Source organism: Pipistrellus kuhlii, unplaced genomic scaffold (assembly GCF_014108245.1).
Source record: "Pipistrellus kuhlii isolate mPipKuh1 unplaced genomic scaffold, mPipKuh1.p scaffold_m20_p_6, whole genome shotgun sequence".
Classification (NCBI taxonomy): domain Eukaryota; kingdom Metazoa; phylum Chordata; class Mammalia; order Chiroptera; family Vespertilionidae; genus Pipistrellus; species Pipistrellus kuhlii.
In genome coordinates, this window is record NW_023425562.1 from 52249098 (window position 1) to 52273272 (window position 24175).

General features: G+C 42.0%; 1 protein-coding gene across 4 annotated transcripts in view; it reads left to right on the forward strand.

The window, feature by feature from the left end:
* Positions 1 to 1225: 1225 nt before the first annotated feature.
* The window catches only part of LOC118707345 (transient receptor potential cation channel subfamily C member 4 associated protein), a 68230-nt gene continuing 45280 nt past the window's right edge, over positions 1226 to 24175 (forward strand). Inside the window, exon 1 of one of the 4 annotated variants that reach the window (XM_036417476.2) lies at positions 1226 to 1434. In XM_036417476.2, coding sequence (XP_036273369.1) covers positions 1267 to 1434 — 168 coding nt within the window. In that variant the 5' untranslated portion in view covers positions 1226 to 1266. The remainder of the gene's footprint in view (positions 1435 to 24175) is intronic. The other 3 variants (XM_036417475.2, XM_036417478.2, XM_036417477.2) reach the window with 3 other exon arrangements.

The following is a 24175-nucleotide window of genomic DNA, read 5'->3' on the forward strand; positions in this document are numbered from 1 at the left end:
CTACTAATTCCATTCCTCCATAGTAATTGCTTTAACTATTTTGTGCATAATTTTCAGACTTTGTAATGTGGATATAAATTTGTAAGTAGAATCTGGCTGCTGTGGCTCAATGGCTGAATATTGAGCTATGAACCAAGAGGCCATGGTTCTGTTCTTGGTCAGGGCACATGCCTGGGTTACGGCTGGATCCCCAGTAGAGGGTGTGCATGAGGCAGTGATTCTCTGTCATCATTGATGTTTCTATCTTTCTCCCTCTTCCTTCTTCTCTCTAAAACCAATAAAAATATTTTTTTAAAAATTTATATAAGTAGATAATTTTTATATAAACTGGATTACACGGCACATGTTGGTTTTCCATGAGTTTTTTGTTTTTTTGTTTTTTTAATTTAACTGCGTCAGGAACATTTCCCCATATCAGAGTGTGTGCATGTAATATTTCTTTTAGTGACTGCATAGTATTCTACAGTATAAATGAGCCATGGTTCATTTAACCGGCCACCTATTGATGAATATTGAGGTTATTTTTAGTATATTGATATATAAAAACCTCGCTGAATAGTCAAGTTCCCTCTGACAGAATATGACGTCGCAATTTACCAATCCCTTTCCCTTCCATTATTTCGTTTAACTTCATTGCAACCTACCCAGTTTCAAATTTGCCCAGTTATTGTGCGTTTATTTATGTATGGACTTGCAGTCTTCCCGTGTAACCTGCATTTCCAGTCAGGATATCTAGTCAGTCTGCTCTGCGCACTACTGTATTGCCAATGACCCGCTTAGTGCCAGGTGCAAAGCAGGCCCCTGAGAACTATTTATTGGCTCCACAGGCTCCCAATAAACTACTCATTGAATGAAATTGCACAGGGAGTCGAGATCGGCGGATAGACCGGGAGGAATTACATGAGGCTTGATTCCTGGCCTGGAGCCCAGATCTTTCCCCGGCCAGTTGGCTGTAACGTCCCCAAACAGATAAGAAATGGGAGCGTGCGCAAGCAGGACTCGTCGTAGGCCTGGGGGACCTCGCCACCGAAATGTCGCACCCAAGGGCCCCACAAGCAACTGAGGCAGCCAAGTTCTCAACGCACCTGCCCCGCCTGAAACCAAGACTACATTACCCAGCAGCCCCCGCGGCGCGCACAGTGCCTGCCACGCGGCTTGTGCCTCCACCGACGGCCCGCTGGAGGCGCTGCGGCGACCCCTCTGCCGCCCCGTAGAAATCTCCGCGGCCCTGGGGCCGCTTGCTTCCTGTTTGTCCGACGAGGAGACATGGCGGCGGCGCCGGCGGCGGCTGGGTCTGGGGCCGGCCGAGGGCGACGGGCGGCGGCCACGGTGGCTGCTTGGGGCGGATGGGGCGGCCGGCCGCGGCCCGTCAACATCCTGCTGCAGCTGCGGCAGGGCCAGCTGACCGGCCGGGGCCTGGTCCGGGCCGTGCAGGTACGAAGCCGGCCCGGAGGGGCGGGGAGGGGCGGGGCGGACCGGGCGGGAGCTGGCGAGGGGCCGGGGCAGAGGCCTTTCCGGCCGCCGCTGGACGGGCCCGACCCCCTCGGCCGGCCGCGGGGTCTCCCCGCGGGTTGCACGCACGCTGTCAGCCGCGGCGGGTGGCGGGCACCGGCCGTCTCCAGGCCCTCGGTTCGGGGCCGAGCGGGGCCGGGCTGCATCGTGCCCCGATGGCGTGTGCGAGCCCGGGGCCTGCGGCTGGGTCTTGCCTGCTTTGCGCCACGTCCGCACGTCTGGGGGACTCGGGGCGAGTTGGCTTCCGCCTTGTGAATTGACCGGGGCGGCCCGTGGTCATGTCCGCCCCTAAACGTGTCTTAAGTTTGTCATTGTGTCATTCTCTCAGAGGCCTTTCCTGGACCCCCCCCCCCCCCAACCCAAGTAAGCCCTCATTGTTATTCAGGCACAGTCCCGAGTGTGTTTCGTTCACATCACTTTCCTAGTGTGTGATTGCATATTTCTTTGTTGTCTACCCCGTGTTTCTCACCGGTATCTCACATTATTAGGCTCTGCTCCAGCGGGTGCAGGGACTGGATCTGTTTTGCCAAGGTTAGTGTCATGGTTAAGAGTGGTGTCAGGCCTGGATTTCGAAGCCCCTGCTGCTCTCTCTTGCTCGGACAACTTAGCTTCTCTGCCTCAGTTTCCCCATTTGTAAAGTGGAGATAATAATTAGGAACCTATCCCAAGGTGTTGTGGGGGTCGGAGGGGAGTGTATTGTGTAAAGCATTAAATGCGTTTCCGGTGCATAGTAAGGGTACAAGGGTAAACAGTTAATATTAATGCTATATTTGGTATCTGGTTTATAATAGGCGCCCAACATGTGATTATTCCTGTTTTTTTAATGAACGAAGGCCATTGCTTTAAGTTTAGGTTAAAGCAGGATGAATGACTTATACTCCTCGCTCCTGCCCATCCTCCTCCGCGTTCCTAGTACTTAAATTGTAAACACACCTGTGCAACATTAACTTAATTTAAAGACAGCTCTTGCATAAAGAAACTTTTTAACAAATATATTTTTAAAATTGATTTGAGAGAGGAATGGAGAGGGAGAGAGGGTTAGAAACATCAATGATGAGAATCATTGATTGGTCGCTTTCTGCACACCCCTCACTGGGGATCAACCTGGCACGTGCCCTTAATTGGAATTGCACCTGGGACCCTCCAGTCCGCAGGCTGATGCTCTATCCACTGAGCCAAACCAGGGCAATAAAGAAACCTTTGAAGGACACACACAAAAGTAATAAAGTGGTGGGAGTGGTGGCAATTGTGTAGATGGAGAGAATATGGGAGTGAGACTTTCTACGGTGTAACCTTATATGTGCACGTTAATCTCGAGCCATTTTAGTATTGTTTACTCAAGATGAGAAGGACAGAATAAAAGAAAGACAAGGTGGTCAGTTTGTATGGAGGTTCACAGATGAAGCAGTTCTGGGGGAGCAGTATTTTCCTGCACATGGGGATAAGCATAGATGAGCAACTTTTTCCCGCTGGCATTCTTCTCTCTCTGCCTTCAGAAGATCCTGGAAATACTTGCTCTATCCTTCTTTAGACCAAAGTGCCTTACTGAGCTGGGTCTTAGGGACAGGCAGAAAGGCAGCTAACTCACCATTACTGATCAGATACTTTGGCTCAAGTATTGTGCAAGGTATACAGTGTTGTTATTTAATCCTCAGTTGGGTTTTTTTTTGCGTTTTTTTTTTAAAATATATTTTATTGATTTTTTACAGAGAGGAAAGGAGAGAGAGAGAGAGCTAGAAATGTCGATGAGAGAGAAAAACATCGACCAGCTGCCTCTTGCACACCCCCTACCGGGGATGTGCCCGCAACCAACGTACCTGCCCTTGACCGGAATCGAACCCGAGACCTTTCAGTCCGCAGACCAACGCTCTACCACTGAGCCAAACCAGCTTTGGCTAATCTTCAGGGGTTTTTTTTAATTCAATGTCTCAACTCATCCCTTAACACAGATGAGAAAGCTAAGACAGTGAAAGGTTAGATACTTTGCTCCTAAACACAGTCCTCTGTTCTGAGGGCAATAGAGAGGCATGAGAGTTCTTAAGCAGAGTGACTGGGGCAGTTTAGGACACTTAATTTGTTTTCAGTGTTGGATTATTTGGAATGGAAGGAGACTGGAGGAGTTCACCGGAGAGAAGGCTTCTGGAGTATTGGTGTAGGCTGACGGTTGTGATGATACAGTGTACAGGTCTGGAGGTGCAGATGGAGACACCTTCCCAGAACTGTAGTGAGGATCAGGTGGGGACCTTCATCTTTCAGATGTATCCTTTTCTGGTAACTTTTCTTGATTTCTTCTTTGCCACACCTCTCACCCTTTCTCCCCCATATTGCAGAATAAATTAGTTTTGTAAAGGTATTTCTTTTCTTTTGTAAATCTTCACCAGAGAATATGTTTTCCACTGATTCTAGAGACTGAGGGAGGGAAGACGGGAGGGAGGGAACCATCTGTGTGAGAGAGAAACCTCAGTTGGTTGCCTCCCTGTGTTCACCACAACCTCGCCCTGACTGGGAATCAAACCAGCCTGGGTGTATGCTCTGACTGGGAGTCAAACCGAGACCCTTTGGGGCACAGGACGATGCTCTAACCAGCTGAGCCACACTGACCAGGGCCTTGCAGGTATTGCTATAGTACAGTAAGCATATCCATTATGGCATGAGCTATAATGGGAAAGACCAGATTTAAAAAAAACTTTTTTAATTGTGATATATAAAAAAAAAAAACATAACACGTTCTTAGCCATTTTTAGGTGTATAGTTCAGTAGTGTTAAGTATATTCACATTGTTGTGAAACAGATCGCCAGAATTTTTTCATCTTGAAAATCTGAAGTTCTAGCCCTAGACGGTTTGGCTCAGTGGGTATAATAGAACGTCAGCATGCAGGACTGAAGGGTCCCGGTTCTATTCTGATGGAGGGCACATGCCCAGGTTGCAGGCTCAGTCACCTGCAGGAGGCAGCCAATCAGTAATTCTCATCATTGATGTTTCTGTCTCTCTTTCCCTCTCCCTTCCTCTCTGAAATCAGTAAAAATATATTAAAAAAAAAAAAGAAAATCTGAAATTCTAAACCCAGTAGACAACCCTCCCTTATACCCCTTCAACCACCACTCAACTTTCTGTTTCTGTGAATTTGAATATTTAGATAACTCATGTGAGTGGAATCATTCACTTAGAATAATGTCCTTAAGGTTCACCCACGTTGTAACATGTAATAGGAAATCATTGGAAAAAAACAGGTTTTCAAGGTGGACCTGGATTGAACACTAGTTCTGTCATTCACTAGTTGAGTGACCTATGGTGTATTATTTAACCTCAGTTTCCTTATTTCTAAAATGGCAATAACATCTACCTCCTAGTGTTGTTAGGAGGATTAAGTGCAATGATATGTCTAAAACGCTTGGCAAGTGTGTGGCACATAATAGATGTTTATTCAAAGTTGCTGTCAACCTGCAGCTCTTATCTTCTTGAGGGACTTTGTCTTATTTTTCTTTACATCCACAGAGACCGAAATGGTGCCAGGCACTTGATAGGGACTCAGGTCTCAGTAAATTGTTTGATGGCATGGTCTTCCTCCTCCTCAGTCATGCTCTCTCTGTACTCCCGAACAGTTCAGTGGCTTTAAAGAAATCAGATAACTTACGTTTGAATCCCAGCTCTGGCTCATGCTTGCTATGTGTCTCTGGGCAAGTTACTTAATTTCTTTATATCTCAGTTTGTTCATTTTAAAATAAGGACAGTCATGGGGCTAATCTGTTAAGGTTAGGAACAAGTGAATTAGTACATATAAAGCACCTAAATAGTGTCTGAAACACAGTAAGCATGCTGTAAAGGTTAGTGAGTATTGTTTTTAATAAGTACTCTATATTCTGATGGATCCTAATTCTATATTTCCATCCTAATATCTCCACTTCTACTCCAGATGGGTATATCCAAATACCTTCTCACCATCTCCATTTAGATATCTAATGGACATCTCAAACTTAATATGTCAAAAATAATATTCCCGATTCCTCTTCCACTGAACCTGATCTTCCTTCCCCAAGTCTTGCCCGTTTCCCTAAATGGGGCTTAAAAGAAGCCTAGGAGAGACGCCTGGTCACCTGGTTTAGAATAGGCCTGTCCTACTTAGGCTTTAGTGTGCCTTATTTCCATCTCCCTTTCAATCTGTCCTCTGTTCAGGTAATAAAATACGCTGGTATATGCTTCAGCATTTACAGGGCTTATTCACACTTCTCAGCACATTTGATCCATAAAGCAAATCAGATCCTCCAATGCCATCTCATTGCAGTTAGAATCAAATTTACATTTCTTACCTACAACCCCTAGAGATACTGCTTCAGATACTCCTGGGTTATAACATCCTTGTTCTGTCTTCCAGTCATTATTTTTTAAATGATCATTGGCATATCAAAATTCTTGTTTTCCTGAGTGTTAATTACTTCATACTTTTTTACTTCGATGGAGTCCTCGCTTTAAACAATCAGTAGGAGCTGCTTGTTTTACCGTTATTCTATAAGCATTAGTGTTTGTGAAACCTTAGGGTTTAAGTCAAATATAGTCTTCAGGGGAAGGTAATTTGATACTGAAAAAACTCTGAATAGAATAAATTCTCATAAATTAAAAATATAAATAAATACCATTAATCTTAATAGGAAGTTTTTGTATTCACAGGCCATAAAATTTATTTCTAATTATATTGAAACAAAACAAATCCTATTAAAATGGACACAAGTAATCATTGGTTCCCATTTGTTACCAGAATAACCTAACAAACTATTTAATCTTCATTAATTATCCTTTAAGATGGGTATTTCCTTGCACTTAATATGGTATTTTGAGGTTTAGATATCTTACACTTAGGATTAAACAATGTACATTGGTGTATATAGAATTCAGCCTTTAATTATTTTAAAAGAAAAGTGCAGTAAAGACAAAATAAGTTTGAAAACTATAAATGTCACACTGACTAAACAGGTTGATAGCTAAGTAGCATGATGTAAGAGATTATCACATATAAACTGTTAAGCCTCAAGTACTCCAAGAGAAAAAACCCATAAACACCTGCCAATAATTCAAACTTTGAAGATGACTTGATGTTGGCTCTTTCATCAGTACTCAGCTGTTCACAGGAAAACAAAATCCAAATGATTATTTTAAAATGACAGTAGATGCTTTGTGACGTTGAATACCTGGAAAGTGGAGGGGAAGACTTCTCAGAATCATGAGCCTTATAACAAGACACAGCAGTGCCCTGCTCGGCCAGCGTGCTCAGCAGTTGAGCTTCTGCCTGTGAACAGGAGGTCACCGTTTGGTTCCCAGACAGAGCACAAGCCCCAGTTGAGGGTTCGATCCCCAGTGTGGGACACTCAGGAGGCAGCCAGTCAATGATCCTCTCTCATCAGTGATGTTTCTGTCTCCCTCTCCCTTCCTCTCTGACATCATTAAAAATATTCAAAACAAAACAAACCCCCCAGCAGTGCCCTGCCTTGTCTTTCACCCCCAGGTTCCACATACACACCCCTCCCCACCCAGGCAACCACTGTCCACACTGGAGCTATTCCTTTTGCAAGAAAAGGTCCAGGAAACGGGAGAGCCAGTATTTCTAAATAGCATGCTTATAAGGCTGTTTACTGACTTTTAAATTTTAGACATTATCTGTTTTCTTCTTGTAGAAGATTAAAATTTAATTCTCAGCCACCTGTGTCACATGTTTGTGTCCCTCATTCTGCTCTTGTAGTTTTATCACAGTTTGGGGTGTTGGTGTTAAGTATTTATGTCAAGATGGTGGTGATATCATTATTTACAGCAATTGTATTCAACAATTATTTTTGTTTTATCATTTTTTATTTTTCTTAGAGAAAAAGTCACCCTTTCCCCTCTATTTCTTAAATTGGGATGTACATGTAAACCATACAATTCACCATTTTTAGTATGTGTTATAGTTCTGTGTATTCGTTTTGATAAATGTATACAGTCCTGTGACCACCACTAGTTAGAATATAGAAAATTCCCACATAGTAGGTCAGCTGCTCATCTCTTTTCTCTCCTAATGCCCTTTTATAGACTTTCATAGAAATGGAATCATATCCATTTGTAGCCTTTTTAAAAATATATTTTTTATTGATTTCAGAGAGGAAGTGAGAGGGAGAGAGAGAAACATTAATGATGAAAGAGAATCATTGATTGGCTGCCTCCTGCTAGCCCCTCACTGGGGACTGAGCCTGCAACTCAGGCATGTGCCCCTAACTGAACCTTTAGTCCTCAGGCTGATGCTCGATCCACTGAGCCAAACACGCCAGGGCCTTTTGAATCTGGCTTTTCAAATTAGAATAATAACCTTTTAAAAATTTATCCCACAATTCTATACCCCCCCCCCTTTTTTTTTAAGAACTCCTTCTTAGCTCTGGCCAGTGTGGCTCAGTGGTTGGGTGTAAGCCTGTGCACCACAAGGTTTCCAGTTCTATTCCCAGTTAGTGCACATGCCCAGGTTTGGGGGTTTTAGACTTGATCTCGGAAGGGAGCATGCAGGAGGCAGCCAATTGATGTTTCTCTCTCTCTCTCTCTCTCTCTCTCTCTCTCTCTCTCTCTCTCTCTCAAAATCAATAAAAAATATTTTTTAAAATGAGAAAAATTCCTCTTAGAACTCTCTATCCTTCTGCTCCAATTTGAACAAGTTACTGGCTAAACAGCTAAATTAGACAGCTAAACAGCTGAATTCTTGAGATTTCCTGTCGCCAAATCCAGAGCATTTTATTTTTACCATGTTTGGATTCTATTTCCTGAATCCTGTCTTCCTTTTTATCCAGTAGTACATTCTCTAGTAGCCTCCTAAGAAAGAGTACATGGGAGATAACTTTTTCTTAAAAGTTTGTATGTCTGAAAAGCTCTTTCATTCTTACACTTGTCTATTTAGTTTAGCTGGGTAAAGATTTTAAATTGGAAGTCATTTTTCTTTAAAATTTTAAGGTGTTGCTTCACTCTATGTAAGCATTTGGTATAACTTTTGGAGATTCTGTTCTGATTTCTGGTCCTTTTTATATGACCTATTTCCCCATCCCTCAGCCCCTGAAAGCTTTTAGGATACCCTCTCCCCATCTCTTCTCCTTCCACCCCCCCCTCCCCCACCTCTCTAGTATTCTGAAATTTAGCTGTGATATGCATTGATGAAAGCCTTTTTATTCATTGTGCCTGATGTATACTGTGTGGATAAACATGAAGACACTAGAGGCCTGGTGCACGGATTCATGCACCAGGGGGGTCCCTCGTCCTGGCCTGCGCCCTCTCGCAGTGGGGCCCGGGGGGATGTCAGAGCTGGCTTCTGCCCAGTCCCCGCAGGCCAGGCCCAGGGGCCCGCCAGTGCGCTAGCCTGTGCACCAGGCCTCTGGGATGCATGTAAGATCTTTGGTTAATCTCTTCCCACTCCCCCCCGCCCCTTCCCTCTGAGCCTCATCCGTCTGTTCCATGTTTTCAGGCCTGTGGTTTCCATTCCTGCGCTGTGCGTCTGCCTCCTGGTTGTCATTGCTACTGGCTGGTCGGCTGGTCACTTAGGCTTTTGTATATGTTGATATAACAACGACAGCCCTGGCTGGTGTAGGCGAGTGGTTAGAGCATTGGCCTGCACCGAGGGTCACCGGTTTGATTCCCGGTCACAGGCACGTACCGTGGTTCCGGTTTGTTCCCCACCCGGTGGGGGCACGTGCAGAGGCAACCAGTAAATGTGTCTCTCTCACATTGATGCTTCTATCCATCTCTCCCCCCACTTCCCTTTCTTATATTTGCTCTGAAAAGCAATGGAAAATACCTTCCGATGAGGATTAAAAATACATATTTAACAACTATAAAACATCATGTCTATCACCTGACGTTAACCTCCTCTGCAGAATTATTGCACTAAATGTTCGCTAGGGTCTTTTATTTTTATAAATACAACTGTTGATTTCAGGGAGAGGGGGAGAAAGATAGAAATGTCAATGATGAGAGAGAATCAGATAAGCTGACTCCTACATGCCTAACACTGGGGATCAAGCCTACGACGAGGCATGTGTCCCAACTGGGAATAACACTGTGACCTTCTGGTTCATAGGTTGACGCTCAGCCACTGAGCCATACTGGCCGGGCAGGTCTTCCTCTTTTTTTAATTAACAGAGAGGAAGAGAGAGAGACAGACAGACAGACAACAGTGATGAGAATCACTGATTGGCTGCCTCCTCCACACCCCTTACTGGAGATCGAGCCCGCAACCCCGGGCATGTGCCCTTGACTGGAATCAAACCTGGGACACGTTGGTCCACAGGCTGGCGCTCTATCCACTGAGCCAAACCAGCTAGGGCATGCCCTTCCTATTTTTAAAAGAAGTTTTCTCTCCTATGAAGCTTTTTTCTTTAATTTTTTTTATTGTATTGATTTTTTTACAGAGAAGAAGGGAGAGGGATAGAAAGTTAGAAACATGGATCAGCTGCCTCCTGCACACCTCCTACTGGGGATGTGCCTACAGCCAAGGTACTGCTCTTGACCAGAATTGGACCTGGGACCCTTCAGTCCACAGGCTGACACTCTATCCACTGAGCCAAACTAGTTTTGGCTCTCCTATGAAGCTTTATATAAATCTATTAAAAAAATTTTATGTGTTTTTGTTGATGAGAGGGGGGGGGAGGGAGGGAGAGAGAGAAAGAGAGAGGAGAACATTGATGTGAGAGAGAAACTGATCAGTTATCTCCCATATTCACCTCAACTGGGAATCAATCCTGAAAGCTGGCTATATGCTCTGATAGGAATTGGACCAGTGACTTTTCAGTGCATGCGCAACCAACTGAGCCACACCAGCCAGGGTTCTCCTATGAAGTTTTATTGATTGCTTTGGAGAGCTTCATGGAATAGATGAGACTTTGAGTTGGTTCTGAAGAATGAGTTGAATTTGAATAGTGTAGCAGGGAGAAGACCAACACTCTTTCTTGATGGGTATATGCAGTTCCGGTTGGGTATATACTTAGAATTGTTGGGTTATAGGATATGCATAGGTTCGGCATCAATAGCCATTACAGAACAGTGTACCAAGTGGTTGTACTAATTTACGTTCCCACTAGCAGTTTGTGTTGCTGTGGTTCCATGTCCTTGCTAATGCACTGTGTTGTCAGTCTTAACCTGAACCATTCTAATGTGTGTGCAATGGTCTCCTGATCCTAATTTGTGTTTCCCTGATGGCCGAGGAGGTTAAGCACCTTCTCATATGTTTATTGGCCGTTTGGACACCCTGTTTGGTGGGTTGCCTGTTTAATCTTTTGCACATTTTGTGTGTGTGTGTGTGTGTGTGTGTGTGTGTAATTGACTTTAATTTTTTAAATTTCCTAATAGTTTGGCAGATACTTTTTCTCATTTGGTGGCTTGTCTTTTCAGTCTCTAAAAAGATCTTTTTGATGAACAGTGAATTGAAATGGTATGTTCCTGATCTAAGAGGGAAAGCCTCAAGCATTTCACCATTAAGTATGATGTTTCCTGAGGTTTTCTGTAGATACTGTTATTAGCTCACTTAGATTTTCTGAGTTTGAGTTTATTATGAATGAATGTTGAATTTTATTAAAATGCTTTTCTGCATCAATTGAGATATTCACATAATTGTTCTCCTTTGTTATTAATGTGATGAATTAAATTGAGTAAAATTTTCAAGTATTAAATCTGAATTTCTGATACAAATTTTCAACCTTTTTATACATTGTTAATTTTTAAAAAAGATTTATTGTTGATTTTTATCTGAGGATATTTTCTCCATTGATTTTTGGAGACAGTGAAAGGGAGAAATGGAGGGAAGGAAAGGAGAGAGGGAGGTAGGGAGGTAGGGAGGTAGGGAGGGAGAGAGGGGGAGGGAGGGGGAGAGAGTGAGAGAAACAAAAACAGAAACAGAAACATTGATGTGAGAGACACATTGATTGGTTGCCTTTTACATTTGCCCCAACCAGGACCAGGGATTGACCTGCAACCCAGGTACCCTGCCTATGACTGGGAACCTTCGATCTTTCAGTGCTCTGGCTGGCACTCTAACCACTGAGCACACAGGCCATGGTTTAAGGGTTGTGTGTGTGTGTGTGTGTGTGTGTGTGTTTTGTAATCTTAATCTTTATTCAGATTATTACAGTTGTTCCTCTTCCCCCCTCCCCCCCCATAGCTCCCCTCTGCAAGCACCTCTGAGAGAAAGCCGCCCTCAAGTTCTGCTCGCTTCCAGACTCCATTTTCTTACCATATGAGTCTGAGTCCCCAGAACTGGAGTTCAGAGCAACCGGGAGCTTGTGTCTCCCTCAAGCTTGAAAAAGCCAGCCACAAACTCAGTTTCCTGCCCTCTCCACACGCACCTCCATGCCTCTGCCTTCCGCAGCTCCTCTGAGTCTCCGTGTGCATTTCTCTTTCCTTCTAGTTGTAAGGATTTCCACTTAGCCAGTCTTCCCGTGGTTCTGGATGACGTCCATTTTGCCTTTTAGTTGCAGTTTTGAAGTTGTTGTGCAAGGCGGCAAGTTCGGGTGTTTACCTATGCCGCCATCTTGGTTTCTCCTAAAGGTTTTTTAATTTATTTTGGGAGAGAAAGGAATACAGGGAGAGGGAGAGAGAAAGAAGAGAGAAACATTGATGTGAGAGCAGAACATCAATCAGCTGCCTCCTGCACACCCCCTTCTGGAGATTGAGCCTGCTCCCTCGGCATGTACCCTGACTGGGAATCAAACCAGCCCCAGTGCACAGGAATATGCCCAGTCTATTGAGCCACTCTGGTCAGGGCTAGATTGCTAAATTTGATCTAAATATTTTTTTATTAGGAGTTTTTTTCCCCCTATGTTCATGATTGAAATGATCTATAATTTTCCTGTGAACAAGTTTTGGAATCAGGTTTATGCTGGCCACCAGTGATGGCTTTAGTTACAACCCACAGTTTTGATATATAGTATTTTTCACTATCATTTATTTCAGAACATTTTCAGATTTTATCTTCTTTGACCCTTGCATTTTGGTTTTATAGTTTATCTTTCTATTGCAGATTTTAGGTTAATTGTACAGCAGTCAGAGAACGTAGTCTGTATTTTGATTCTTATTTAAGTGTGTTGGCATTTGTTCTATGGCTTAGTACCTGGTTGTTTTGTAAATGCTCTCTGTGTACTTGGAAATAAGTGTAGAGAGCAATTATTAGATGTAGTGCTATACATTGTCAATTTTGTTTATCTTTAATATCCTTACTATTTTTGTATCTTCATATGTCAATTTCTAAAATTATAAAAATCTCTCACTATGATTGTAGATTTGCCTATTTTTCTTTTTAGCTCTGTCAATTTTTGGTTTTGCTTTTTGTTTTTAAATCTTTGTTGTTGAAAATATTACATATGTCCTCTTTTCCCCATTGATCCCTTCCAGCCCACCCCGCCTCCCTCCACCTTCGACCCAGATCTTCACCCACATGTCTGTGTCCTTGGGTTATGTATATATGCATGTAAGTTCGTTTTTTTAAAAATACGTATTTTATTGACTTTTTACAGAGAGCAGGGCAGAGGGATAGAGTTAGAAACATCGATCAGCTCCCTCCTGCACACCTCCTACTGGGATATACCCGCAACCAAGATACATACCCTTGACCAGAATTGAACCTGAGACCCTTCAGTCTGCAGGCTGGCGCTCTGTCCTCTGAGCAAACCTGGTTAAGGCCATACAAGTTCTTTGGTTGATCTCTTCCCACCCACCCCCACCTTCCCTGTGAGATTTGACAGTCTATTCTATGCTTCTATGTCTCTGGATCTACTTTATTCATCAGTTTATTTTATTCATTACATTCCATATATGAGTGAGATCATGTGATACTTGTCTTTCCCTGACTGGCTTATTTCTTTAAAAAAAAAAAAAAAAATATATATATATATATATATATATATATATACACACACACACACACACACACACACACACATATATACATATATATACACATATACATATATATATGTGTGTATATGTATATATATATATATATATATATTTTATTGATTTCAGAGAGGAAGGGCGATAGAGAGATAGAAACATCAATGATGAGAGAGTATCACCAATTGCCTGCCTCCTGCACACCCCCTACGGGGCTGGGGGTCGGGATTGAGCACACAACCCAAGTATATATCCTTGGCCGGAATCAAACCTGGGTCCCTTTATTTTTTTATTTATTTTTTAATATATTTTATTGATATTTTACAGAGAGGAAGGGAGAGAGATAGAAAGCTAGAAACGTCGATGAGAGAGAAACATCGACCAGCTGCCTCTTGCACACGCGATGTGCCCGCAACCAAGGTACATGCCTTTGACCGGAATCGAACCCTGGACCTTTCAGTCCTCAGACCGACGCTCTACCACTGAGCCAAACCGGTTTCGGCAAACCTGGGTCCCTTTAGTCTGCAGGCCGACACTCTATCTACTGAGCCAAACCAGCTAGGGCATAACTGGTTTATTTCATTTAGCATAATAACTCTTCAGGTCCCTATGCTGTCTCACAGGGTAGTCCTTTTTTCCTGCTGAAGCTCTTTATTAGGTACATTGAACTTTAGAACTGCTACGCTGTCTGGTTGACTTTTTGTTCTTACAAAGTATCTCTAGCCCTGGCTCAGTTGGTTGAGCATCGCCCTGTGCACTGATAGGTTGCTGCAGCGTTAGGTTCCTGGCTGGGGCCCATGCCCGAGTTTGTGGGTTGGATCCCCGTGTGGGTGCCTTCGGGAGGCAGCAGATCGATGTTTTCTTTCATACTGATATTTCCCTCTCCCTCTCCCTCTCTCTTTCTCAAGTCAATACAAATATATATGTTTTTAAAAAAACAAAGTATCACTAGCTCTGCTAATGCTTTTTGCCTTGAGTCTTTTATACTGATTTTAAAACACTCATACCATTTTTCTTTTGGTGTGTGTTTACATTGTATATTGTTTCCCATTCTTTTATTTTCAGCTTTTATAAAAGTCTAGTGGCCTGGTGCATGAATTCATGCACATTGAAAGGAATTGAATTAGAAGAAATACTAATATTTTAATATCACTATTTGCCCTTCCTCTATAATAGAAGTGTCACCCAAATTCATGATTGACAGTGACAGATCAAAACACACATTTGCAGTTGGCAGCAGTGAGAGCTTTATACGTATCATGCATGCATCCAGTCAACTTGGCCTCTTATAGATATAGAATAAACTTGCTTACTTAGACCTGCTTTCTGAATTAGCTAAACTTTTTTCATCCCAGTGAAGCACCCCAACTTCTCAATTGTCAGCAACACAGCAGTAAATATCAGCACCAAGCAGATCATTATTGTAGATGACATGGAGAACCAAGGCTAAAATATTTAACTGCAGCAGTGTTTGACTATATTTTGCACACTGAGAAAACCTGAAGACATTTTCATGATACACCATTTCTTACTTCCTTTCAGTCAGGTCAAGTTTCTAGGCTTTCTAAACCTCCATTTTCTGGCTAATGAAAAGAAAATGGGTTACTACCGAGTCTCCTATCTACCTACTCCAGGACTTCTGTGAGGATCAAATGAGATGAGGCACGTGAAAGCATTTCACAAACATTTGGGTACAGTGTGAAATGTTTCCACCTGGCTATAAAGCAAGTCATGTTCCTGGACTGAAGAAACTGCAAGGAGGCTCGTAACTAGGGAGAGGAAGCTGGGTGTTGCTATGTGATGTCATTAGCAGATTGGACACTTAGCATATTAGCCTTTTATATATATAGACTAGAGGCCCAATCCCTTAGCCTGGTCTGCCCTCTCTCACAGTCCAGGAGCCCTCTGGGGTGGGAGGCGACCCAGCAATCAGGGGAAGGCAATGCCCCCATCACATCTCTGTTGCTGCCACTGCTGGCAGCACAAGCTTTAGCCGGCCCTGGTTACCTGAGCCTCGGGCAGCCCTGGGCAGCTGGGCAGCTGCCATCCGAGGCTTGCCTGCACCTCAGGCATCAGCTGTGCCTCAGGTGTTGCCTGGGCAGCTGCCATCTGAGGCTTGGCTGCCATCTTGTGGCCGCCATCTTTGAGGGCATGGCAGTCAATTAGCATATTCACTCCTTATTGGCTGTGGGTGCCACCATCTTTGTGAGGGCATGACAGTCGGCACATTCCCTCCTTATAAGATAGGATAATGTTCCATTATACATGTGTTTTTTATTTTTTAAATCCATTCATCAGTTGGTAGACTTATTTTTCTCCCACTTTTGGGTTATTATGAATAACGCTGCTATGAATATCTGTTACAGGATTTTTCATGTATATCTTCATTTCTTTTGGCTCAGCATGGTAATTCTATATTTAACTTTTTGACAAACTGCCAGACTCTTTTTTCAAAGTGGCTGTACCATTCTATCGATACATTCTCACCAGTAATTTATGAGAATTCCAATTTCTCCACACCCTTGTCAACACATGTTATTATAGCTATTCTAGTAGGTATGAAGTGGTATCTCACTTTGAATTTTATTTTCCTGATGACTAGTGATGTTGAACATCTTTTCCTGTGCTTATTGCCCATCTATATATCTACTTTGGAAAAGTACATATTCAGGGACTTTACCATTCTTTAAATTATTTACCAATATTTTTAATAGACATAAGTTTATCAACATAGCTATTTTTCTTTATGTGAGTTTTAATAATTTGTGTTTTTAAGGAATAGTCTGTTTAATCTAGGTCAGTGATTTTTCAACCAGTGTGCTGCAAGAATTTTCAAAACATACAATGCCTAACTAGTCAGGGGCATTGACCTCTTTTCCCTTAAATTGTCAAATTTAAAAAATGACAACAGCCAACACAATAGCTGTCCAGTGTGAATGAATCAAAATTATATCTATTTTTTGTCATATCTGCAAAAATATATATATTTATGTATTTTTAAAATATATATATTTTGGTGTGCCACAGAATTTTAGTAATTAGTTTGTGTATGCCATGAGATGAAAAAGGTTGAAAATTGCTGACCTAGGTAATCAAATTTGTGGGCATAGTTTTTCATAGTATTCCTTATTATCCTTTTCATGTCTAAGGGATCAGTAATGACGACCCTTCTTATATTTTCTTTTATTAAAAACTAGAGGCCCAATTCACAAAATTTCATGCACTCGGGGTGGTCCCTGCACCCTCTCACAGTCGGGAACTGCTTGCTCCTCACTGCCTGCAGCAGAGGCGGGAGGCATCACTAGGAGCAGCAAGAGGCTGGCTTCTGGCTGCGTGGTGCTTCCCCTGTGGGAGCACACTGACCACGGGGAGCAGCTTCCGCACTGAGCGTCTTCTCCCGGTGGTCAGTGCGGATCACAGCGGCCAGTCATTCTGCCATCCCGTCAATTTGCATATTGGGGTTTTATTATATAGGATTTTGGTAAAATGACATAAATTTACCATCTGTATTCTTTCAAGATTTTCCTCTCTTTTCTGAAGTTTGGATATGATATATGTAGGTGTAACTATTTATCCTGCTTAGGGTTTCCTGAATTTTCCAGATCTGTGGTTTGGTGTGACTACTTTTGGAAAATTCTCAGCGTTTTTGTTTTTTTTTTCACTTGAAGTATCAAAATTTTTGTTTTATTGATTTCAGAGAGAGAAAGGGAGAAAGATAGAAACATCAATGATGAGAGATAATCATCGATTGGCCGCCTCCTGCATGCCCCCTACTGGAGGTCAAACATGTGCCCTTGACTAGAATTGAACCCAGGATCCTTCAGTCCACAGGCTACAGTGCTCTATCCACTGAGCCAAACTGGCTAGGGCTGAAGTGTCAGTTTTATTTATCAGAATCTTCTGTTTGGCAGCTCGTAGCATTGTTGCACATGTCCATATAGGAACATTAGAAGTGCTCACAATAGGATTCTTTCCCTGATCAAAATTCCACTCAAAAGTATGGTCTTTTCCAACCAAAAATAACTTTGCAACTGTTGTCATTTAGATGTACAACATCTTTTACAGTTTGTTTATGAATTGTATATAAAGCAATGTATATTGCTTTGGAAAACAGAGAAGCTGTTGTTTTGGCAGTTGACTCTCAATGTACTTGAGGTAGTTGTTTATGGGACCTTTATTGGAAATCTGAACATCTGACTGACTTGGCAATGGGTTTGTTTGATTCTCTATCAATCAGTGTCCTCCTAATCCCTCAGAATCTTTACACAACTTAGTTTCCTATTGTGTTCTATTAAGATCAGCTATAGTTCAGAGGAGTACATATGGTATTTCATTTAGATACTCCCAAAATAGCATATCTGAGCTAATTAGTTATGATTCTGGGCATCGTTCTGGATTCATTTATTTTCTTTGAAAAAGAGAAGGAATGCATGTTTTTCCATTCTTTTCTCACTACTGATGAGTTTGGACACTGGACCAAAGTCATTTAAAGTCACCTTGGTTTTTATATGTGAAGAGAACAATTCAGTGTTGTACAGTCAAATCACTGTACAGATGAGTGAAGTTTTTATTCTATTATGAGATCCATTGTCTGAAGAGAAGATAATTAAATTACCATTGGCTCCATATCATTTTATCTTTCGTCACATTTTGTTGATTATTTCCATGTACAGTAGAGCCTGAGTGCCTGAATACTTTTGGTTGGTAGCAGCGGTTACCATGGTTGCTTAGCTCACAAAAGATTTTATGTTAAAGATCATCACAGCAGAAGAGAATCCAAGATGGCTGCACAGGTAAACACCTAGCTGCAGCCACACGCAACAATTTCAACAAAATACAACTAAAATATAAAATGGACATTACCCAGAACTACAGGAAAGTCGACTGACTGGAAATTCTACAACGAGAAGCAAGGAGAAAACCAGAAGGAGGCGCGGAGGAGCTGGAAAAGCCTAAGGTACGGAGACACGCAGTGCGCGCGGAGCAGACGGAGCCGGAAAGGAGGGGGCGGCTGAGTGCCTGGCTGGCGTTCCTGAGCAGGAAGGAGATAAAAGCTCCGACTGTGCTGGGCCCTAGTTCCGACTGCTCTGAACCCCAGTTCTAGGCCAGACCCCGGGGACCCAGGCTCATCCATAGGGAGCTGGGCTGTAAGGCGGAACCCCAGGGGAGCGGCGAAAGGAGGTCCCAGAGGCGCACATTGCGCACAGAGAAGGGACGGTTGGCTGTGCCACGGGATTGCCCTGGTGGGAAGGAGACGGGCTCCAGACTGCTCTGAACACCACCTCCAACTCCACTTCCAACTGAACTGAACCCCAATACCGGGCTCATTGGGGAGAGCCTAGACTGTTTGGTAGCAGGCGAAAATCGAGGGCACCTCTCTCAGAGGTGCTTGCAACAAGTACTGAAGGACCCTGAGACTCAGGAGCCGCATAGGGCGTGGCTGACGGAAGCCAAGGCTGTAGGCTCCACCCTGAAACCCCGCCCCATCAGGGAAGCTGCGAAAATGCCCAGATGAAATAGATCACAAACGAAAGGAATGGAGGACAAAAAGCTACTGGATATAGAGTTCAAATCTACGCTTATAAGGTTTTTCAAGAATTTCCTAGAAAAGGCCGATAAGACCTTTGAGGATATGAAAAGGGATCAACTGGAATTAATAAGGAATCAACGAGAAATTATAAGGGATCAACAAGAAATAAAGAATACATTCTCTGAAATAAAAAATAGAGTTCTAAAAACAGAATGGAAGATTGCAAGAATCAAGTCAAAGATTTGGAACATAAAGAGCCAGAAGACACTCCTCCGCAGAAGCAAGAAGACGAGAATCCAGAAAATTGAAGATAATGTAAGAAACCTCTGGGACAACTTCAAGCAAACCAACATCAGAATTATGGGGGTCCCAGAAGATGAGAGAGAGCAAGATATCGAAAACATACTGAAAGAAATAGTGACAGAAAACTTCCCCCACCTGGTGAAAGAATTAGACTTACAAGTCCAGGAAGCGCACAGAACTCCAAACAAAAGGAATCCAAAGAGAACCACACCAAGACACATCATAATTAAAATTCCAAGAGCAAAAGACAAAGAATATTAAAAGCAGCAAGAGAAAAGCAGGTAGTTACCTATAAAGAGCACCTATACGATTGTCAGCTGATTTCTCAACAGAAACCATGCAGGCCAGACGGAAATGGCAAGAAATATTCAAGGTGATGAATAGCAAGAACCTACAGCCAAAAATACTCTACCCAGCAAAGCTATCACTCAGAATCGAAGGCCAGATAAAGAGCTTCACAAATAAAAAAAAGCTAAAGGAGTTCATCACCATCTAAACAGAATTACCCTCAATATATGAATTGCTGAAGGGGGCTCTTTTGGAAGAGAAAGTAAATAAAGATAAAAATTATGAACAACAAATACGTAACTATCAACAAGTGAATCTAAAAACCAAGGAAATTATAAAAAAAAAAGTCTGATGAACAATATTAACTGTTGAATATAATAGAATCAGAGGTATGGAAGGGGAGTGAACTGACGATTCTTGGGGAAAAGGGGAGAGGGATGTGTGGGAAGAGACTGAACATAAACTGTGCACCTATGGATGAGGACAATGGGGGGTGGGGAAAGGACAGAGGGTGGGATGGGAACCTGGTGGAGGAGAGCAATGGTGGGGGGGAGGAACATTTGTAATAATTTGAACAATAAAAATGTACTAAATAAATAAATAGAATAGAATCCATATGTAATACTTTCAACAATAAAGATATAAAGTAGCCTCAAAAAAAAAAAAAAAAAAAAAAAAAAGATCATCACAGCAGATCTACGTAAACCTTCATATCCAGAAAGACAACCCCAAGGTAGCACACGGTTTTGACATGGAAGGTCTGGGGAGATAAAGCTGTGTACTTGCTTCTGGAGGTCAAAAGATTTTATTCTGTGACTAGAGGCCCAGTGCACGAAATTCATGCACAGGGTGGGGAGGTGTCCCTCAGCCCACCCTGCACCTTCTCCAGTCTGGGACCCCTGAAGGGATGTCCCACTGCCCAGTGGGACTGGGTCTAAACGGGCAGTCGGACATTCCTCTCACAATCCAGGACTACTGGCTCCCAACTGCTCGCCTGCCTGCCTTTCCGATTGCCTCTAACCGCTTTTGCCCGCCAGCCTGATCATCCCCTAACCACTCCCATGCCTGCCTGATGGATGTCTTACTGCTCCCCTGCCAGCCTGTTTGTCCCCAACTTCCCTCTGCTGGCCTGGTCACCCCTAACTGTCCTCCCCTACAGGGTTGATCGCCCCCAACTGCCCTCCCCTGCTGGCCATCTTGTGGTGGCTATCCTGTGTCCACATGGGGGCAGGATCTTTGACCAAATGGGGGCAGCCATCTTGTGCATTGGAGTGATGGTCAATCTGCATATTACTCTTTTATTAGATAGGATAGAGGCCTGGCGCACAGGTGGGGGATGGATGGTTTGCCCTAAAAGATGTCCCAGATAAGGGTGGGGGTTCCTTTGGGGCGGGGGGTGGCCTGGGTGAGGGGTCTGTGGTGGTTTGCAGGCTGGCCACACCCCCGGCAGCCCAAGTGGAGGCCCTGGTATCTGGGGTTTATTTGTCTTCTACAATTGAAACTTTGTAGCCTGGAGCAGAGCCAAGCCTTCTGCTTGCTCCATGGCAGCAGCCATTTCTGTTGTGGTTTATCTTCTGTAGTTGAAACTTTGAAGCCTCAAGTGGAAATCTGGGCTGGCCAGGATGTGCAGAAAGCTTGGCTTCCTCCATTGCTGAAGGCAACCCTAGCCTCCCGCTCTTCCCAGCTCCGTGGCTGCTGTCATTCCTGTTTGGTTTTGTTTACCTTCTTTAATTGAAACTTTGTAGCCTTGAGGGGAGGCCTAGGCCAGCAAGGCAGGCGGAAAGCATGTCTCCCTCCATTGCCTGGGAAACCCAAGCCTCCTTCCTGCTCTCTGTGGCTGTAGCCATCTTGGTTGGGTTTATTTGCATATTTGCCCCTGATTGGCTGGTGGGCATGGCTTATGGGTATAGCGGAGTGATGATTAATTTGCATATTACTCTTTTATTAGATAGGATGAATCTCACACAAAACACAATAAAACTTAGCCCTCTTTATTTTAAATATTTTTTTTTCTGGTATTCCAATTATACATATGTTGTTTTTCCCTCCACTTTCCCCCCCTCTTTGTACTTCAGGTTGGGAAGTTTTTATCTTGAAGCTGTTCTTTTCTTGGCCATGGCTAAGAGCCTGTCAAAGGAATTCTTTATTTTTCATAGTATGATTGTTGTTTTATTTTTAGCCTATGGTTTATTTTTTAATTTGGTTATTTGTCTTTATTAAGTTGTAAGAATTATTTATATTGTCTCGATATTAGACCCATATCAGGCCTTTATATGATTTACAAATGTTTTCTCCCGTTCTGTGGATTGTCTTTTCACTTTCTTAGTAGTGTCCTTTAAAGCACAAACATTTTTAATATTAAAAAAAGTTCATTTTATTTTTTTCCAAAGGCTGCATATGTTTCAGGTGTCATATCTATGATATTATTGCTTAATCTCAGGTCATGAAATGTATGCCTGTTTTATTCATGCAGTTTAACCCTTAGATTTAGGTCCTTGATTTTGAATTCATTTTTTAATATGATGTGAAAAATTATCTTGATACTATTAAGTGGTGATAAATCAGGTAGCCATAAATGTTGTGTTTATTTTATTTACTTTTTAAATATATTTTTTATTGATTTTTTTACAGAGAGGAAGAGAGAGGGATAGAGACTTGGAAACATCGATGAGAAACATCGATCAGCTGCCTCCTGCACACCCCCTACTGGGGATGTACCCACAACCAATGTACATGCCCTTGATCGGAACTGAACCTGGGACCTTTCAATCCGCAGGCCGATGCTCTCTCAATTGAGCCAAACTGGTTTTGGCGAAGTGTTTATTTTTAGAGTCTCAGTCTTATTACATTGATCTAAATGTCTACCTTGGGCCAGTCACGGTCTTATTATAGAGTTGTGATAAATTTAGAAATTGGGTGTGTGATTTTTTTTTTTCCAACTTCATTCTTCTTTTTCAAGATTATTTTGGTTATTTTGAATCCCTTACATTTCCATATAAATTTTAGGATTAGTTTGTCAATTTCTGCTGTGGAGCCAACTTGGATTTTGATAGGAACTACATTGAATCACTATGGGAAGTATTGCATGTTAGCAATATTAAATCTTCTAATCCATGAACATTGATGTCTTTCCATTTATTTAGATATTTTTAAATTTCTGATGTCTTATTATTTCATTGTATAAGGCTTATATTCCTTTTGTTAAAATTACTCCTTAGTATTTTGTTCTGTTTGATGGATGCTTTTATAAATGGAATTGTTTTCTTAATTTTATTTCTGGGTTGTTCATTACAAGTATATAGAAATTCATCTGATTTTTATATATTGATTTTGCACCTTGCAATCTTGCTGAACTTATTAGCTTTAATAGTTTGTGTGTGTTCCTTAATATACAGGATGGGACGAAAGTAGATTTACAGTAGATTTGTGTGTACACGAAACACAAGAGTATATTTTGGTATTATTATTTAACTAGTAGTCTTGTGCGCAGATCTTTGTGCCAGTAGCTTTCTGCGGCCCTCCTATAGCTCTCTGCCTGCTGCCTGCCCTCCTGTAGTCACCCCCGCACCCTCTCCCTGGCCCCTGTCCCTTCTCCCCTTCATAGCTTGCTGCCCTGCCTCTTCCTATAACTTTTTGCTGCCCACTTGTTGTTCACTGCCCCACCCTTCTGCAGATTCATGATCTGGTCGTTACATGGTTAGTCGTTATGCCTCAAGGAGTAAGGGAAAATTAGCATATTCCTCTCTTATTATATAGGATTATTGTATTTTCCATATGAACAACTATAATCCTACTTTTATCCCACTCTGTATTTTATATACAATATTATGTCATCTGAAAACATAGTTTTGCTTTTTTTCCCTTTGCAATCTGGATGCTTTTATTTCTTTTTCTTGTCTAATTGCTCTGACTAGAATTTTTATTACAGTGTTAAATAGATGTGGTGAAAGTTAGCATCCTTGACTTTTTCCTGATCTTAGTGGGAAAACATTCAGGCTTTTACCATTAATTATGATAATATTCTCATAAGAGATATTTATATTGGCCTATAGTTTTTGTGTGATGTCCTTCTTTGTCTGATTTTTGGTGTCTGAGTAATACTGGCCTCATAGAATGAGTTGGGAGGTATTCCTTTCTATTTAATACAAGCATCTCAATTTGAGCTTTTCTTTCTTTTTTTATTAAATTGCTAACTTGATCTCTTGTAGAGTCATCAGATGTTCTTTGTCTGTTTTTCTTGAGTCAGTTTCTTTTGTTTGCATCTTTCTAAGAACTTGTTTATTTCACAGAAGTTTTATAATTTGTTGGCATATAATTGTTCCTGGTATTCACTTATTAGTATAAACTTCATTTGGATAAGTTTGCTAGTAATATTTAATCTTTCATTCCTGAATTTAGTAATTTGAGTCTGTGTAAGTTAGTCAGTGTAAGTAAAGTTTTCACATTTTTTCGAAGAAGCAGCTTTTGATTTTGTTGATTTTTCTCTATTATTTTTCTGTTCTCTATCATTTAATTTACAATAATATTTTTTTTTTATATCCTTTTGCTTGGTTTGTGTTTGGTTCACTCCTTTTCTTTTTTTACTTTCTTTTGGTGGAAGTTTGAATAAGTGATTTGAGATCACCTCTTTTAAAAATATAAATGTTTACAGCTATAAACTT